Source organism: Sciurus carolinensis, chromosome 3 (assembly GCF_902686445.1).
Source record: "Sciurus carolinensis chromosome 3, mSciCar1.2, whole genome shotgun sequence".
In the NCBI taxonomy this organism is placed as follows: Eukaryota; Metazoa; Chordata; class Mammalia; order Rodentia; family Sciuridae; genus Sciurus; species Sciurus carolinensis.
This window is the reverse complement of record NC_062215.1, coordinates 1,356,065-1,374,294: the sequence shown is the minus strand read 5'-3', so window position 1 is coordinate 1,374,294 and position 18,230 is coordinate 1,356,065. Positions and strand designations below refer to the sequence as shown.

General features: G+C 62.6%; 2 protein-coding genes across 6 annotated transcripts in view; one reads left to right on the top strand and one right to left on the bottom strand.

Moving 5' to 3' along the window:
- Positions 1-2,293: 2,293 nt before the first annotated feature.
- Positions 2,294-5,200, bottom strand: Actg1 (actin gamma 1). The gene is made up of 6 exons (XM_047544525.1): positions 5,044-5,200; positions 4,629-4,757; positions 4,298-4,537; positions 3,592-4,030; positions 3,309-3,490; positions 2,294-3,143 (listed from the first exon to the last, which is right to left on the bottom strand). Exons 2-6 carry the CDS (start codon positions 4,749-4,751, stop codon positions 3,000-3,002), a joined length of 1,128 nt encoding a protein of 375 aa, XP_047400481.1. The 5' UTR covers positions 4,752-4,757; positions 5,044-5,200; the 3' UTR covers positions 2,294-2,999.
- Fscn2 (fascin actin-bundling protein 2, retinal) overlaps positions 5,065-18,230 on the top strand; it is a 20,354-nt gene continuing 7,188 nt past the window's right edge. For 4 of the 5 annotated variants that reach the window (XR_007107690.1, XM_047544521.1, XM_047544520.1 and 1 more), the window contains exon 1: positions 14,486-17,393. Coding sequence is in view for 4 of the 5 variants with exons in the window: in XM_047544521.1 (XP_047400477.1) it covers positions 16,568-17,393 (826 nt within the window). In the remaining variant the exon portion in view is untranslated. Of the gene's footprint in view, positions 5,444-14,485; positions 17,394-18,230 lie in introns of those variants that run through there. The other variant, XM_047544523.1, reaches the window with a different exon arrangement.

Below are 18,230 nucleotides of genomic sequence, written 5' to 3'. Positions count from 1 at the left end.
GATTGAACCCCAGGGCTCTCAACCACTCATCTGCATCCACAGCCCTTTTATTATTTTTCATTTTCAAAAATATTTTTAGGTGTAGATGGACACTAAACCTTTATTTTTGTGCAACCCAGTGCCTCATACGTGTGAGGCAAGTGCTCCACACCGAGCTACAATCCTAGCCCTTTGTTTTGAAAATGTGGTTTGCTAAATTGCCCAGGCTGGCCTTGAACTTGCAATCCTCCTGCCTCAGCCTCCAGAGTTGCTGGCAGTATAGGTGTATGCCACCGCACCCAACTGCCTGGTCAGATTCTTGTTAAAAATAATTAACCTGAATTAGGCTGACCAGTGAAGACATTGAAAGTCAGACCTAACTGGAGGTTTAAAGGGAATACCAAGTACTGAGAAGCAAGGCACCCAAGCATGCCATCAAGGTCCAGAGTGGAGGAACTCTCTGGAGTAAACATCTATGGTCTGTCAGGTACAGTGGCGCAGGCCTGTAATCCCAGCAGCTTGGGAGGCTGAGGCAGGAGGATGGAGGGTTCAAGGCCAGCCTCAGCAACTTAGCAAGGTCCTAAGTAACTCACTGAGACCCCGTCTCTAAATAAAATATAAAACGGACTGGGGTGGGCTGAGGCTGTGGCTCAGCGGTAGAGCACTTGCCTGGCATGTGTGCGGCAGTGGGTTCTTCCAGAGCGGAATGTTCCAGGCTTGTCTGTCGTGGCCTGTGCTGTGCTCCTTTAGGGCTCCACAGAACCCGTCCTGTGACAGATGGAGGTTGCTTTACCTGCTCACGGGTTGCTGGTGATATTCGCACCGTTTGTTTGAACCACTGTTTTGGTTTGGGGGAGTACGGGCCCAGAGTGGAAAACTGCGAGTTGCTGTCCCCAGTGGTCACAACGCCTGCTGGCGGGCTCTGAGGGCGCCCACCCTGGCCAGCTGCTCTTCTCCCTTTCTCTCCCCACCCCACCCCGCCCCCATACCTGGGTTTGAACCCAGGGCCTCACCTGTGCTGGAGTGCCCCACACTGAGCCATGTCCACACCGACCCCTTCTTCTCCAAGGGCCGTGGCAGGGGCTTGGATGTGTTCCCCTAGGGATCGGTGATGGCACTGGGTACAACCCAGGGCACCTCACACCGAGCTAGACTCCTGGGACCCCGTCCCAGCCCGAGGTGAGCACCGTGGAGCCCCGGGGGCCCTGCGTGGGGAGCACCAGGCCAGGCCTTCCAGAGCAGCCTCCCTGGGACTGCATGCCCGTTTAGTTGAGGTGAATAAGTGCTACCTAGCAGAGGGCCACGTGCTGTCCTCTGACATCCCAGGAGACTGCAGTGCGCACCTACCAAGCAGGAGCGACATTGGGTCGACATCTCAACGTCTCAGAACTCCACAGCAAAGTCCAGTGTTCTCCACTGCAGCCTCCAGAGGGAGGCAGCCAGCCGGAGGGGCAGGGCTGCTTTGGCACCTGCAGGCTGGCCTTCCTGTCAGCCAGCTCCCAGTCAAGAGCCAGGACAGGTGGTTGGGGATGGGGCCCAAGTGGCATGGACACCACTAAGCCACCTCTTGTTCCTGCCCACTCCCCTCCACAAACTGCTTCTGCCCAAAGAACCCACCCACAGGACAGGTCAGACCTCCACTACACAGGGCGGGAAAATGTTTTGCTGGGGCTGTCCCCGAGGCTGGGAGCAGGCAGGGGTCCCAGCGTGGCAGGGACTTATCTTAAGCATCCTGCCTGCCTGCCTCTGGTTCCTGATGGGCTGATAAGAGTCCCTTCCCCTCTTGGGTGAAATTTGCTTCCAAACAAAACATCCCTTACTTTCAAATATGGATCCTTACCTTTCGACAATCCTCGAACTTTCCCAATAAAAAAATTTTTTTGGGTGCCAGGGATTGAACCCAGGGCATCAGGCATAGTAAGTACACTACACTACAGCCCAGCCCCAGGTTTGCAGCTCTGCCTTAAGAGCACGTTTTGCTGGCTCTTACCTGGGATTCAGCTGGGATCGGTCTTCAGGCTCACTTTGCAGGCCCCAGGCCAGAGCCCTCCCTCCTGGACAAACCCTAGCACCTTCAGCAACAATCCCTTGGCTGCTGCTTAGCCAACCAGAAGCAGCCTCCAGCCTTAGTGCCGTGCTGCCTCAGGTGCCTGGCGGTGTGCAGGACCAGACACACCAATGACTCCGAACCCCAACATCCAGCCTGTCTAGCAGAGGCCCCATCTCTGGTCTGGAATAACTGCCACACCCACGACGCACACCCCAGCCTCCAGGCCCGTGTCCACCCACCCCGCCCACCCCACACAGGAGCAGATTTCCATGTACTGCAGCACTTTATTTTTCCTTACTCAATGAAGTGTTGCTGGGGCCTAATGTTCTCACATAACAGTAGAAAACCAAAAATTTGTCATCTCGTAAAGAATTGAGTACAAAAAACCTTACATAAATTAAATGAATAAATTTACAGGTGTAAATGCAAACCGTTTCCAACTCAAGGCAAGTAATAACCAGTGGTGGTCAGGCGGGAAAACATTGGTAAGAACGGAAACTGGGTCCTAAGGCTCGAACTGTCCCACCCTGTTAGAACAGGGAGAAGTGACAACTGGTCCAGGAACTCTTGCCAGCCTGAGCAATCCTGGAACAGCCTGTCAGCCGACACAAGAATACCCTGCACAAGCACTGCTGTGGTCTCAGATTCGCTAAGCCACAGACTTTCCTGTATGCATGCTCCCACCTCAGGCACCAGGTGAGTGAGCCACATGGACTAAGGGCTTAAATCAAAGATATGCACAGGGCATCAAACACATACCAAGGAAACAGTTAACTTGAATACAAGGTCAAAATCAGCAACAAGCTCTACGATCCAGTGCTGACATCAGATACAAGCTTCAAGGACAAATTTCTTTTCAAAGGCTTATTCCAGTTTCATGAGGCTAGCATGAGGTGTATACATTTGCCAGGGCAAATTTATACTTCAGAATCAGCTCATGCAGCAGGTGCCTGGCACCTGCTCAGTCCATCTAGAAGCATTTGCGGTGGACGATGGAGGGGCCCGATTCGTCATACTCCTGCTTGCTGATCCACATCTGCTGGAAGGTGGACAGGGAAGCCAGGATGGAGCCGCCGATCCACACAGAGTACTTGCGCTCAGGGGGAGCAATAATCTGTAGAGGAAGGACAATCGTGAGTGCCCCAGATGCCACACTGCTCCCCACTTCCTGGGGGCCACACCAAAGCAACTACCCTCTCCACAAGAGCCCAGCCCCCAGCCCCCAGCCCCCAGCCCGTCCCCGCGGGACCCGGCCTGCTAAGGCTGGGTGGACGCGCACCTTGATCTTCATGGTGCTGGGGGCCAGGGCCGTGATCTCCTTCTGCATCCTGTCTGCGATGCCCGGGTACATGGTGGTGCCACCGGACAGCACAGTGTTGGCATAGAGGTCCTTGCGGATGTCAACGTCACACTTCATGATGGAGTTGAAGGTGGTCTCATGGATGCCGGAGGATTCCATACCTAGGGAACAAAGCTCTCCCTTAGTGGCCTTGGGAGTTCTGTGTGGCTTGATCCTCCCAGACAGCAAGGTCCTAAAGCCTGCACCCCATCTAGACACCTACCCAGGAAAGAGGGCTGGAAGAGCGCCTCTGGACACCGGAACCGCTCGTTGCCGATGGTGATCACCTGCCCATCAGGCAGCTCGTAGCTCTTCTCCAGGGAGGAAGAGGATGCGGCGGTGGCCATCTCCTGCTCGAAGTCCAGGGCGACATAGCACAGCTTCTCCTTGATGTCACGCACAATCTCCCGCTCGGCTGTGGTGGTGAAGCTGTAGCCGCGCTCTGTCAGGATCTTCATGAGGTAGTCTGTCAGGTCCCGGCCAGCCAGGTCCAGACGCAGGATGGCGTGGGGAAGGGCGTAGCCCTCGTAGATGGGCACTGTGTGGGTGACCCCGTCACCAGAGTCCATGACAATGCCAGTGGTGCGCCCAGAGGCATATAGGGACAGCACGGCCTGGATGGCCACGTACATGGCCGGTGTGTTGAAGGTCTCGAACATGATCTGGGGGGACAAGGAGCAGCTCAGTCAGAGGCGGGAACCCAAGGCCACCCATGCCCACACACTACATGCCGCATGCCACAAATGTGATGTGTGGAAAAAAGAACAGAACGCAGGCAGAAACAAACAAGAAACCTGGAGGCCTCAAGGAGGAAATGCCAGGAGAGGAACAGAGCCCTGGAACAGCAAAGAAACACTTGACCGTCAGGAAATGAGGCTCAACGGAAAATGACTTGTGAAACGAGGGCACCAGGCTGGGTGCTGCCCTACCTGAGTCATCTTCTCTCTGTTGGCCTTGGGGTTCAGGGGGGCCTCGGTCAGCAGCACCGGGTGCTCCTCCGGGGCCACGCGCAGCTCGTTGTAGAAGGTGTGGTGCCAGATCTTCTCCATGTCGTCCCAGTTGGTGACGATGCCGTGCTCGATGGGGTACTTCAGGGTCAGGATGCCCCGCTTGCTCTGGGCCTCGTCGCCCACGTAGGAGTCCTTCTGGCCCATGCCCACCATCACGCCCTGCAAGGGACGGCCATCAGGCTCTCCCGCCCTGCCGCGCACCTGGGGGCCGCGGGGGTCTACGAGCCAGGGCCCGGGGGCCGCGACTCACCTGGTGGCGGGGGCGCCCGACGATGGAGGGGAACACAGCCCGGGGGGCGTCGTCGCCCGCAAAGCCAGCTTTGCACATGCCGGAGCCATTGTCGATGACGAGCGCGGCGATTTCCTCTTCCATCGCGATCTGCTCAGAGACGCGGCTCATTCAGGGGACCCTGGCGCTCGGAAACGGCCCTCCCCAAGGGGCAGCCTTCCGCCCAGAGCCGCAGGGCCGGCGCCGCGCCGCAGCAACCGTCCGCAACCGGCGGCGGGCGGAGGGCCGCACTGCGCCGCCCCGCCCCGCCCGCGGGCCCGGGTCCCGGCCCTTTGTTCCCGCGGGCCGAGCTGCGGGGTTCCCGGGCGGCGGGCGGGCGCTCCGCGGAGCGGGGTTGGGGCGCGGGGGCCCGGGGCGCGGGGCGCGGGCCGCTTACCGGCGGAGGTCGGGCGGCGGAGCGGCGGGAGGACGCGGAGCGCGGGCGGCGGCAGCGAGTGAGACCCAGCGCGGCCTCCCCCGCCGGTACTTAAGCGGGCGCGGGGCGCGCGCGGCCCCAGAACATGTCCATATATGGCGATCTTTCCGAAAGCCGGGCGCCCATTGGCCCGCCCGACCGGGACACGTGGGGCCCCGGCCCGGCCCGCGCCGCCGCCAACCGCCCCGCCCGCGCCGCCCCCGCGCGCCCGCGACCCTGCGCCGGCCGGCCGGGCCTCCGGGGGTCGCGGGGAGGGCCGCGCGGCGGACCGGCCGGCCCCGCCCCGGCACTGCCGCACCGCGGGGAGGGCCGGCCGCGCACCGGAACTGCCGGTCCCGGGCGAGCCGCGCCCCGAGCTGGGGTGAGTCCCTGCGGCTCCGGGCCCGCGGGGGGCCTGGGGCCCCTGACGCCCCCGCGGGCTTCCCCCCGGGTCCGCGGAGAGCCGGGTCGCCGGCTCCCGGCGGGGGAGGGGGCGGCGTCCCCAGGCGCGCGGAGCCGCACGCACTCGTGGTCGCAGGGGAGGGGCCACTGGTCCTCGGGCCGCTCGGCCGCGAGGCGCTGCCTGGAGGAGGGCGCGCCCGGGGCTGGGGCCGCTCCGCCCCGTCCTCCTCGCGGGAGGCGGCGTGCAGGGTGCTTCGCTTCCTTTGGTCACCTGTGGCTAGTCTAGGGAAACCGAGGCAAGGATAAACCCGACTTGTTCCCTTGGGCCCCCTCCGTTCCCGGGCTGGCTGGGCGGGCGCCCTCTCCTCTGTTCACGGTGCTAGGAAAGAGCTGGGTCGGGGCAGGAGTGGGTTTGGGCGCCGAGCGAATCCACCCCAGGAACCCACGCCGGAGGCCGGTCACCTTTGACTGCGACTGGCCGCACCTGCCGGCGTGTGTCCCTGATCACGCCCGGAGGGAAGCGGGCACCGTGGTTTCCTCGGGCTTACGTGTAAGCTTCTGGGCTGTTAGGGGTAGAATTAGCCGCACAGGCGGCCGAGCGGGAGAGGCCGGCAGTGGAGCGAGAGACCAGCCCAAGGTCACGGGCGCCCAGCCTGACCCCGGCAGGTAGGGGGGCGGGGCCGGGCTCCCCTGGAAAGTCCCGCACTTGCTATCTCGGCATCTTTGGGCCAGCAAGGTCGGATCGTGCCCCGCCCGACATGTGGACACGGGACTCGGGGCCAAGCAGCCGACACAGCTCACCGCTGGCGGAAGGACCTGCGCGGACGGCCACCGTGCCTAGCAGGGAGGCTGCCGAGAGTGCGAGCCCCCAGGTTTTCCAGGGGCACCGGCAAGGCTACCAAGTGTGCCCCACCCACGGGAGGAGGTGCGGCTGGACCGCCAGAAAATCCACCCTGACGCGGGTTGCGGGGCAGAGCCGCGCTCCGGCCTGAGCCCCGCCGGAGTCTTCCACTTGCGGAGGCCCAAGATGCAATGTCACACACAAGAGCCCTGGGGATGCGGGACGTAGCCCTAGGTTCGGCCTGGGCGCACCTGTGCCGCCTCAGACCCCAGCCTCCTCCTGGAGGCCTTTGCGCAAGCGAAGCGGCGCCGCGGCTCCCCAGGTGACTTCCGACGACCTCTGCCCCGCCACGCCCTTCCTCTGCCCACCTGCTGGCGGCGAGGGACTGGGGGGGGACTGGCCGTTCCCTACGGGGCCGCCTGCCCCTCCCTTCCTCTCCCCCGGGCGCGCCGCGCGGCAGAACCCAGGTGCGCCCAGGTGTGCGGGCGGGAGGCGGTGGCGCGCCGCGCGGCCTTATTTGGCGAAGTCGGCCGGCGCCCCGCCCGTCGCCGGGAGGCCCGCGGCCACCCTGAGTCACCGGGCGGACGTAACGGACGGGGCACCCGACTGCGCTCCTCGCCTTATTTAGTCAAGCAGGCTACCCATTGGCTCGCGGGACAAAGGGCGGCGGCGGGGAAGCCCGGGAGTGGGCGGGCAGCCCCCCGGCCCACCCGGCCCCGCGCGTGCCCGAGACCCTCAGCTGCGCGCAGCGGGAGCGGTTGGTCTGCAAACTGAGTGCCCGCGGACTGGAGCTAGGGAGGGAGGTGCCGTGTGTGCAGTGATTTTTCTGTTTTGCATCTGGGCAGAGGGAGACCTCGCTCAAGGTCACGTCCGGACGTTCTGGACTGTGCTCTGGAAGCAGGTGGTGCAGGAATCCCCAACCCATATTGGAGCTGGAACCTCCCTGGGAGGGGACCCTGTATATGTGGCAGCCCCTGGCTTCAGTGAGCTGGGAGGCCCTGGGCAGCAACTGCATTTCTGCCAGAAGTGGGTGTGTCTTCCCATTGTAAGGAGGAAGATCTGTTCAGAGAAATGTTGTGATTTATTTTTATAGTTCTGTGCTGATTTTAGGGGCTTTTTATTGTGACCTTGCAGTGTCTCATTTCATATTTCACCTGTGTAGGGGATGAGGAAGCCATGGCCTAGGGAGGTGGCCTCTCCCCACCTCAGGGAGTGTGGCAAACCTGAGACAACTCAGGCCGGTCCTGCTCTGCCCTGGTCCTTCCTTTGTGTTCCTCTGCACAGGCTCAGCTTCTCATCTCCCCGTCTCAGCCTCCAGGGATTCTCCCTGGACTCCAGGCCACCTCCGCCCTGGTACCACCGTGCCCAGCACACACCTCAACGCTGGCACCTCTCACCACCTCCCACAGCAGACAGCAAGGAACTTGGTAATGAGATGCCACCTCCAGCTTTTGCCTCTGGGTTGAGTGCCTTTCCTTCTCCCACCCAGTGCAACCGGGATCTTGAAACAAAAAAGACATTGGAAGAACTGGTGAAACTCAAGTGAAGTCTGGAGCTTAAAAGTAAGTCCCGTCGTTAACCTCTCAGCTGTGACAGTCATGCCATGTTTCTGTAAGTTGTCAACGTCAGGGACGCTCATTCTGCCTTTGCAACTTTTCTGTAAATCTTAAATTATCCCTCAATAAAATAAGTTATTAAAAATCCAAGGAAACTGAACTTTATCTCCTCCTCACTGACTTTCCAGTTCTTGCAGACCTTTGCAGACAGATCAAAATCAAGGCAATAGTCCTGTTTCCTGAAGCCCTTTCCAAGGTCTTCCAACAGCTCTGATAGGGACCAGGGCAGTTCTTGAAGTGGGCTCTGCCCGTTTGGAACAGTAGTCCCAAGGGCTGCCCTGGTGGGCAAGACCAGCTTCCTATGGCTTGGCTTGGTAGTCAAAGGATGAGGCCATGGTCACTCACTTCTGTCCCCTGGCCCGGGTCCAGCCAGGGGCCCCATTCTCCTGCCACCACTGCGCAGACTGAAGCCCAGCAGGCCCTGCTGCCTGGAGGTCTCTGCATTCCAGAGACTGGGCGTTAAGTGGGTGCTGTGTGTCTGTCCAGGCCCAGGAGGCATGGGCTGGGCCTCTGTCGACATTGTCTAGTCCCAGCTACCTGTGGAGGCTCCGAACTGCCGGAACACTCCTGGCTCACGATGAGCCCGAGTGCAGGGCCATCACATCCTTGGGGGTCAGAGGTTCTGGAGGGTTGTGTGGGTACCCCACATGAAGTTGGGGGGAATGTTGGCCAAGGCCCCCACCCCCACCCAGTTCCAGGTCTTTGGAGGACAGAATGCCCACTGGAGTTTATCCAAGGGGTCCCATCTCCATGCCATGATGCTGCAGGATCCAACAAGGCCCCTAGAAGAACCCTGGGCTGGGAGTTGGGCCACCTCGGCTCTGTGAGGGTGTGTGGCCCAGCAGTGGCTTGAAGCTGGGAAGTCTTCCTGCATGGACAAGAGGTCTGCATAGAAGGCCACCAGATGGCTCAGAGAACCTTCCCCAGGCCTCTGGACTTGCTGTCTCCAGGCTCTGTTCTGTGATGAGTAAGCATTTAGCATCTCCATGTCAGACCTGAGCCTGAGCAGGGGGGCCAGCTCCTCAGGCTGCTTTCAAGGACACACCTGCAGGTCAGGTGCTGCCCTCAAGGAGGATGGCTCACTGCCTGGAGCCTTGTTTCTCTGTTGACCTCACAGAGTGCCTCCTTGCCCCAAGATTGTCCACGTCTCACTTCGTTGCTGTGAAGTGCACATGGTAAATACGTAACTACCAAGAATGATTAGGAGGAAGCCACCCTGCTCAGGCCGGGCTATCCAGGGCCGGTGTCTCCACCTCTGCTGGGACCGCACCTGCAGGCTTCGACAGGAGGCCCACCCTCCGACAGCTGCACCCCACGTTTTCCACTTTGGGCACGTGGTGGAGCCAGAAGCCAGCCCCACCCGCCCCACTTCTCAGACTTGCCCCGTCTGGGCCCGCTCCCAGAAGCCTCATCCTCGCACAGGCTGGGCGTGCCACCTACCATGGTTTCTGTACCATCAATCCCCCTGTGGGAAATCAGACTCCAGCTGCTTCCTGGCCAACCACTACCTGTGGCAGAATCTGCCTCCCCGACACTATTGCACCCTTGCTCACTGCCCTCTGCCTCTGGCCACTGCCAGGCTGTTGCCTTTGCCCCCAGGTCCTTCCTGCTGGCTGCCTCCTCCCCCGGCCCTGTACCATCCACAGTACTTCTGTGTCCTTGCTTCTCCGCCTAGTACTCCCTGGGGCAAACAGCCCTGCCCTCCTTGGTGAACCGGTCCGCACCCAAAGCAGCGCTGACAGGTGGGCGAAAAGCCTCAGCGGAGGGGAGGCAGAGTGAAAAGCAGGGTGTCCCACCTCCGCCAGCCGGAGGGGCTGGGGGCGAGGAAGTGGGGCAGATTCAGTAATACCCCGACCCCTGGGCCTGCAGGAAGGGTACGGTCTCAGCCGGGAGAGGAGTCTCAGGCTTGGCTCTTCCTAGGGACCCTCCTCCTGGCCCCAGATGGCTAAGTTTCTCCTGCTCTCCCAGCTGCCGCTATGGCAGGGAACATGGGTGGAGGGGTTGCATCCTACTCTGGCGGCAGGCTACATGAAGCTCTCCCAGTGAGATAACAAAGCTAGACTAGGCAACCCCACACACCTGGTAGGATGCCTAGCACCAGGCCAGTGGGACAGCTGGACAAGGCAGAAGGGTACTGCTTCTGGACGCTCCGTAGCCCTCGCCTCTGTCCCAGGGGCTGCGGCTGGTGTGCACAGTGTTGGGAGGTAGGGGCCAGGCTGAGGTCGACCCGGGATCGCTCTGACCTGGACCTCCCCTTCCTGGCTCCTGGTACACACCTAACCTGAAAGGCGGCTGCTGAGCAGGCTGGGCTGGAACCAGCGGGCCAGTGTGCAGGGGCGTGGCCAGGTGGGCACCGGGAGGGGTGGGCATTACTGCCCTCTGCCCAAGAGTGAGTCTGGCCTTAATGACACGGAGAGACCCCTCTGGGTGAGCCCCTGGTGGCCTCGCCTGTCGGGCTGGGGCTGCACCCCTTAACTTATCCTGGGGCCCTGCGGGGTTTGCGGCACAGCTGACTGCACGTCCTCGTGGGCTGCCCCACTGCGGGGAGCCTGGTCCGCCACCTTCAAGCTCTCCCCCGCTCCCGTTGAGGTCAGTGCTAGTGTCACCCGGGGAAAGAGTTGTTCCCCGAGGACTTGGTGGGCACGAGCAGCAAACCTACGGGCGGCGGGGTGTGTGCGCAGAGGCTGCGTGGGAAGGCGCGAACCGGGCCGAGACCTGGCGCCCCTGGCGGGCCACCATTGGGGCACTTGTGCGGGCCACTCGGCGCCCGCTGCCCCTGGCGCTGGAGCCCCTCCCCAGCACGCTTGGCGCGGTCGCCTGGCTAGGTGCGGGCGGACCAGGGCGGCGGAGGGCGCGGGACCCTCGAGCCGCACCCCGCTTCCTGGGATCGGGCACCTGGGGCCTTTCGGCGGCCGGTGGGTGCAGGGCTCCCACTGCCCACAGCTCTCCCGGCGGGCGCAGACTGGGAGTGGGGACGCTTCCCGGGGGCCGGCAGATGGCGCCCCTGGCGCGGGCGCTGAGACCGAGTGGCTGGCCGGTGTCGTTCCCCGACGGGCCGCCAGGCGGATCCGGCTACCGCCGCAGGGCGGCCGGGTCAGGAGCGCAGAGCCCGCTCCGCGCCGCCCGCAGGGACCCCGCGGCCACTGGCAAGGCTCGGCCGGGCTGCGCTCCCGCTGGCCGCTGAGTCGCTGCCCGCCGCCGGGGTGACGGAGACAGGGTTGCGGGGAGCGGCCGGCAGCGGCCGGTGGCCTCGGCCAGCGCTGACGCACGGGAAGGAGGGGCCCGGGTCGCCCGCGGGCAGGGCCCAGCCTGGCCAGCCCACCGAGGGCCCGGGCAGCTGTGTCTGTGGCTGGCACTGGGGCGCTCGGCCTCCAGCCGCGCCGCCCTGGGTACTTACTGGGCACCACCCGGCTATTTCGTCCGCTCCGCCATCCAGCAGAGGACCGCCGGCGACCACCGTTCGGGTCCCGGCAGGGAAGCGGGGCTGGGCGGGGCTCAGTAGCCTGCTCCCTCGCTTCTCCCCTTTGTCTTCTCTGCGGGAAGGAGTTCCCCTTGACTTCTAGGCTTTGGGTGGAATGTTTCATTTCAGTTATTATAGTTTTAACCTTTGTTTTGAAATAATCCCAGGCGTGCCTGGTTCAAACGTTTTGCAGCACTTGCTCATCATTCTCTTTGTCTCTGCTTCTGAGCCATTTGGAAGCAGGTTTCAGGCACGATGCTCTTAGCATTTCAGAGCCTTTCTTCACAAGGCGTCATGCCATCTAATACAGTGCAGGGATCAAGAGCGGGCGATCCAACACCAGGCCAGCAGTGTTCGCTCTGCAGCCCGTGTTTCAGTGACCACCCTTGTTCCTGTACTGGATCGCGTTCTCCTGACCTAATCCAGGATCATGTGTTGCATTTTATTGTCATAAGCTCTTGTTTTTAATTCCCAAGGCTTCACTCTTGTTTTCTGGACTGTTTATGGAATTAACTGTAGGTGATGAGACTTTTTTGGACAGCAGACCAGCACACTGTGGGGCTGAGAAATGAGGCACGCTCCCATGGGAACAATGACAACCCATGACAGTGGCCAGGCTCTGAGCCTGTGTCACCCTTTCCGAGCGAATGACTCATGTCTGTCCTGTCCCAGAAGTCAGAGGCTTCCTTTGTGAATCCCCAGCCGGGTCTGGCACCCAGCAGGTGCTTGCCAAGCGCCAGTGTGATACGGGAGTCTGCTCTTGTGGGATGAACTGCGTCTCTGCGGACAGACGTGGTACTCTGCATCCAGGCACATCTGTGCCTGTGTGAGCATGCGTGTGTGCACGTGTGTGTAGATGCTCAGGATGGGGTCGGCAGAGCTGTGCGATCATGGCTGTCCCCACCAGGTGTGGACACTCGTATGTCTGTGAGCCCAGGTGGGGATGAACAGCCATCTACCTCTGGCAGGTGGTCTGGCCCTCACTTCCGCCCCACGTGGTCGGGGGGTTTATGTGATGACTCCTGTGAATGCTCCCTCCCACCCCAGGAATGGGTGCAGTCCTAGGGTGTGTGCAAGGATTGCCCAGCGACATGGGCGTCTGGACGGCTGAGACACCCTCAGCCCTGCCCTTGTGCTTGCTCTGGGGACTTTTAGCTGTGCTGGGGCCTGGGTTTTCTGGTAGAACCTGGGGCCTCTGTCTCCCCTCCCCGTTTCTTGGCTTCTGCAGGTGCTCAACCTTGTGGTTTTACAGGAGACTGCGAAGCTTTTGCTTGAAGGACTGGGGAGGACCCAGCATACTTCAGTAGCTTCTGTGAGCAGGCAATGCTGGGCATGGGGCCCAGGGCCTCGGGCTCTGCCACTGAACTACACCCCAGCAAAAGCAGCTCTTACACTGAGCCACCCTGCCAGTGGGCGGGGGGTGGAGTGGGAGGAGGTGCACACTGCGCACTCTGCAACTTGGGAGCGCCCAGCTCATACTCTTCATTCCAACACAGACCCCCCTGCTGAGCAAAGCCTGTCACTCTAAACCAAGGCCCGTAGGCTCAGTAAACCTACCCAGGCTGGAGTAAGAGAAGCATGGCCCCTGGCTGGCCCTGTAAGTAGAACTGCAGGGAGCAGAGAGCTCAGCCATGAAAAAATCATGAGGCCACCAAGCTGGCGACTGCCTCAGGAACAGCACAGGAGGCCCAGCCCTGGGTGCCTGCCAAGCTGGACCCCAGGTGGGGGAGGAGCTGGCGGGACCCAGGGGCGGGGAAGTCAGAGCCTGGGCCAGTGCCCAGCAGCGCTCCAGCGACGGGAGGAACCTGGGGACAGATGGCCAAAGGGATGCCCTTTGACCGTGGGACGGGGCAGAGCTGAGGACTGAGGTGGGGCCCTGGGAGGTGGGTGGGGTGCTGGGGCTTCCCCATGACCTCTGCAGGGAGGATGCCGGGGCCCTGGAGGACGGCCCTCAGCGGCAAGGCTGCCCTGGCTGCATCTCCCAGTTTCCAGGGCTCCCGGCCAGTGGAGGAGGGCGCCGCCCTTTCCCCAGCACACACAGGCCCACGCCAGCTCACAGCACCAGCGTCAGCGTTGCCCGGGCACCCAGCCTAGCGCACGTGCCGGTCGCCATGGCGTTAGGCAGTGTGCTGGCAGGCGTCCAGCCTGGGCTCTGGCGGCCTAGGCCAGCAGTCCCGACAAGACAGGTGGTTATCTGTCCCCGGCTAACCCCATGGTGGGGAGTAGAAAGGAGGCCCTACAGTGACCAGGGCACCCAGCCCACAGCATCCTGAGAGAGCAGCAGCTTCCTGAGGGCTTGAGGGTGGGCACCAGAGGGCTGGGGGCAACAGGGCTCTCTCTGCTCTAGCCCAGCTGGGCCCTCACTGAGAGGGGCAGGGACCGAGGCTCAGGCCTGGCCTTGTCCCCAGGGGATCCCACAGGGAGGCAGTCCCTACCTTCTGGCCCACCTGCAGCCAGCTGCTCACTGAGTAGGGGCTTGGGGCACTGCTCACCCAAACGGCCTGTCAGCACCCATCAGGAAGAGATGGCCCTCTCTCAAGACAGACATTTAGGTTGGCGCATCAGATGGCCTGACTTCTGTGTCCAGGCCCGCTCAGTGCAACAGCCATGTGTGGCCATATACTGGGCACACACGGTCTTCCACCTGGACTTAGAGGTGGGCTGTGCAAGGGCCTGGGGCTCCCAGAATGCCAGGGCTTGGGTGTTCCCAGAGCACAGCCCGGACAGGCCACAGCGCAGACAAACGTGTGCACTCCTGGTGGGGCTTGCTCAGAAGCGAAGCTGGAGGACCCAGGCTGGGCCTGCTGTGGGCTCTTGTGTGTAGTATACATCTGGCGTGTGACTGGCATCCTAGAAAGAGGTGTCCTTGAACAGTGCACCACCTGGTTACCCTGCTGAGCAGCCCTGAATGGGCTCTAAGGCTGGGCTGCACAGTAGCATCTCCAGGGGCCGAACTGGATCAGCAGGCAGCAGTGAGGCCCAGCCCCCGCCTCAGGGGACCTGAACACACACAGAGACACCCGTGTCCAACATTCCACCTTACTGCAGAGGCTCAGCCCATTGCACGAGAAACAGACCCCATGTGGAACAGCCTAGGCGCACTACCTGGTAGGTACGTGTGAGCACCTACCAGGAGCCAGAAAGCTTGCTGGACCCAGAAGGAAGCTCTCCCTATCAGGTAGCTGGCTGGAGCCCTGGGGCTGCGGGGGAGGCTGGTGTGGAGGGAGCTGGCGAACTGCCTCTCTTCCCTGGGACCCAGCAGTCCCCTGGCCAGCGCTCCTGAGTCGGTGCCAGCCCCCCGCCCCCCCCCCCGAGCTGTCGGGCCACAGAACTGAGGAGGCACTGCCACTTCTGGCCCTGCCACCCGGAGGCTGCCCAGAGCCAGGACGCTTAGTGCCTGGCCACTGCGCTGCTCCTGAGGGCCTGCCAGCTCCTGTCAGTGCTAAGGAGGCCTTCCTGTCGGTCCCAGGGACACCACAGCCATCTCCAGGCTGAGGCCTGGGACAGTGGAGAGCAGCCAGTGTCCACACCTGGAGGGCACCGTGAGCAGGGCCTCCCCGCCTCACTCTGACTGACTGAGGGGAGGCTGGGGTGTGGCAGCACCACTGTTTGCACCCCCACCAGGGGCATGCCCCACATGGAGGCTGGGCCTGGAACGTGAGGGGCATCATGGGGGGCTGGCACACAGCTTGGCACACAGCCGGCCACACAGTCAGGCCTCTCAGCACCTGTGGCTCACGGGGTGGTCACACTAGCCTGCAGGGGGAGTGCCCACGGCCGGGATATTCACTTGACAGTCTCCGTGAATCCTGCCCGACCCTGTGGGGGGACAGGTCCACTCCACATCCTCAGCGGCTTGGCCCGGAAGGACCCGTGGCACTCTGTGTACTCCCACAGTGGACCGCTGTGCCTGACTGCCCTGCGAGGGAATGGAGGGCCCAGGGGACAGTGGAGGGACTGGGCGTGGTGGCTGGAAGTGCCCCATCACTCTGTTCCTGGTCCCTGGGGAGACCCGAGGGTCACCGCTGTCATGAGGAAGAGGACACCAGGTCTGGACCCAGCCCAGGTTGGGCAGCTCTGGTTTCCCCTCTTGGCGCCTGGCCCCTGAGGCAGGTGCAGGAGACAGGCAGGCAGTCTGAGCAGGGCCAGCCCGTGGGTCCCACCCTTGGACAGGTACCAAGGGGCACCTTTGGGAACAGGAAGCAAACTTCACCCCACAAGGCCCCTGGACCTGCGTCTGTAAAGACCCCAGTCAGGCCGTTCACCCTGGCGATTCAAGTGGCAGTTACTAGTTCCCAAGCCCACCCTGCAGGTCTGCTGAAGGCTACCTGAGGCTGAAAGTGAGCAGCCTCATGGCCCCAAGACTTGCCCAGGGCACTTGGAAGCCTGGACAGGCGGGGCCTCTGACCACGGGACAAGGGAGCTCCTGCACCGTCCTCGGTGCAGGGCACTGGACTGGCTCCCCTCCTGCCACCTCCCAGCCACCCCAAGGGAGCGTCAGTCGCCAGGACTGCGGGCTAGGGTGGGAGCAGGGTGGCCCAGGTAGCCCAGGACGCGCCGCAGCCAGCGGGTGAGGACCCTGCCTGTTGGGGCCTTGGGGCTCCTGGCAGCAGGAATCAGAGGAGCAGTAACTGGATCCTGCCAAGGACCTGGCGGCCACTGAGGGTGGAGGGCTGCGATCGGGTTGCGCCCGTGCTGAGTTTTCCACTGGGTGGCTTTTTCTACCTTGGGAAGGACTGGGCTGGCCCAGAGGTGGTGGACAGGAAGGAGAGAGGCCAAGAGGTATGGACATAGGGTTCCTGACTTGGGCCCCAGCAGCTGTGGGAGAAGATAAGGTGGCTAGCCTGCTGTCCAGTCCTGCAGGGCGTCCGGCTCCAGCCCCCGTGTGAGCCAGGAGAGGCTGCAGCCCCAGCCGGGGTGACGAACGGCAGCCGCTGCCACTAAGCCGGCACACTTCCGACACGCCCTCCCCACCGCCCTCTACTGCCCACTGGCCACGTAAGAGCTGCCTGGGTGGCCAAGCTGCTGGCCAGACGGTGTTGGAGCAGGTAGCAGGGTCCATGACGACAGCGGGCCCTGGGGGCCAAAGGCCAGTGGAGCAGAGCTGGGCCTCTGGGAGGCCCCGGGGCCTGTGAGCACTCAGAGAGAGCTTCCCCAGCCCCTGCAGAGACCTGGCCAGCCTGGAAGATGCCCACCAACGGCCTGCACCAGGTGCTCAAGATCCAGTTTGGCCTGGTCAATGACACTGACCGCTACCTGACAGCCGAGAGTTTTGGCTTCAAGGTCAACGCCTCGGCACCCAGCCTCAAGAGGAAGCAGATGTGGGTGCTGGAGCCAGACCCAGGGCGGGGCACGGCCGTGTTGTTCCGCAGCAGCCACCTGGGCCGCTACCTGTCGGCAGGAGAGGATGGGCGGGTGGCCTGCGAGGCAGAGCGGCCAGGCCCTGACTGCCGCTTCCTGGTCCTGCCACAGCCCGACGGGCGCTGGGCCCTCCAGTCAGAGCCACACGGCCGCTTCTTCGGAGGCACTGAGGACCAGCTGTCCTGCTTCGCCACGACTATCTCCCCGGCTGAGCTGTGGACTGTGCACCTGGCCATCCACCCACAGGCCCACCTGCTGAGCGTGAGCCGTCGGCGGTATGTGCACCTGTGCCCTCAGGAGGACGAGATGGCCGCAGACGGCGACAGGCCCTGGGGTGTGGAGGCCCTGCTCACCCTCATCTTCCAGAGCCGGCGGTACTGCCTCAAGTCCAGCGACAGCCGCTACCTGCGCAGCGACGGCCGACTGGTCTGGGAGCCTGAGGCCCGTGCCTGCTACACACTCGAGTTCAAGGCCGGGAAGCTGGCCTTCAAGGACTGTGATGGCCGCTACCTGGCACCCATGGGGCCTGCTGGCACGCTCAAGGCTGGACGCAACACGCGGCCCAGCAAGGACGAGCTCTTTGACCTGGAGGAGAGTCACCCACAGGTGGTGCTGGTGGCCGCCAACCACCGCTACGTCTCCGTGCGGCAAGGTAGGGCAGAGGTGGCCGCCCTCTGCACGTCTGCCGGGCTGGTGTGTGTCTGGGGGGACACGTGTCGGGCTCTCAGGCAGGGGTCCAGCTAGGGCTGTGAGGAGCGGTGGGCAGGAGGCCACGGAGGCCCTGCCACCGCCCTTCTGTTTCTTCTTCTTCTTTTTTAATATTTTTTAGATGTCGATGGACCTTTTCTTATTATTTGTATGTGGTGCTGAGAATCGAACCCCGGGCCTCACACACGCCAGGCAAGCGCTCCACCACTGAACCCCAGCCCAGCTCCTCCCCTGGTTCCACCATCCCACTTACTGGACCTTAAGGAAAGTGGGGTGGGGGCCGGGGCAGGGTAAGAAGACAGCACAAGGGGAGTAGGGTCAACAGCTCCACGTGCCCCCAGGAAGGGGGTTTGGGCCACCTGCCCCAGACCTGGCTCCCCAGTGGGATGGCACTGCCTCTGTTCCAGTGGCTGTCCCCATTCCCAGCCACTGGTCACCTGTCTCATGGGACCCCCCAGCAGCCTGGGGTTGGACACAGCAGTTCCCACCTCCCTGTGAAGGAGCACTGTGCTGCTGAGAGCAAGGCCCTGGCCCAGGCCAGCCTCACCACACTACTTGAGCTCCCAGTCCATGCACCCCAGAGCGGCTGGGCATGCCCGAATCTGGGGTCTGAGTCAGGGGAAGAGGGAAGATGGGGAGAGCTCCTCCTTACCTGCTCAGGTCCTGCCAGGCCAGCACTCCCCAGGCAAGGGCAGCTACCATGTACCACCAAGTCCCTACCCTGTGAATGGCAGTTTCCCTGGGCACCTGCCTCACCTTAGGGATCTGGGCACCAGCTACC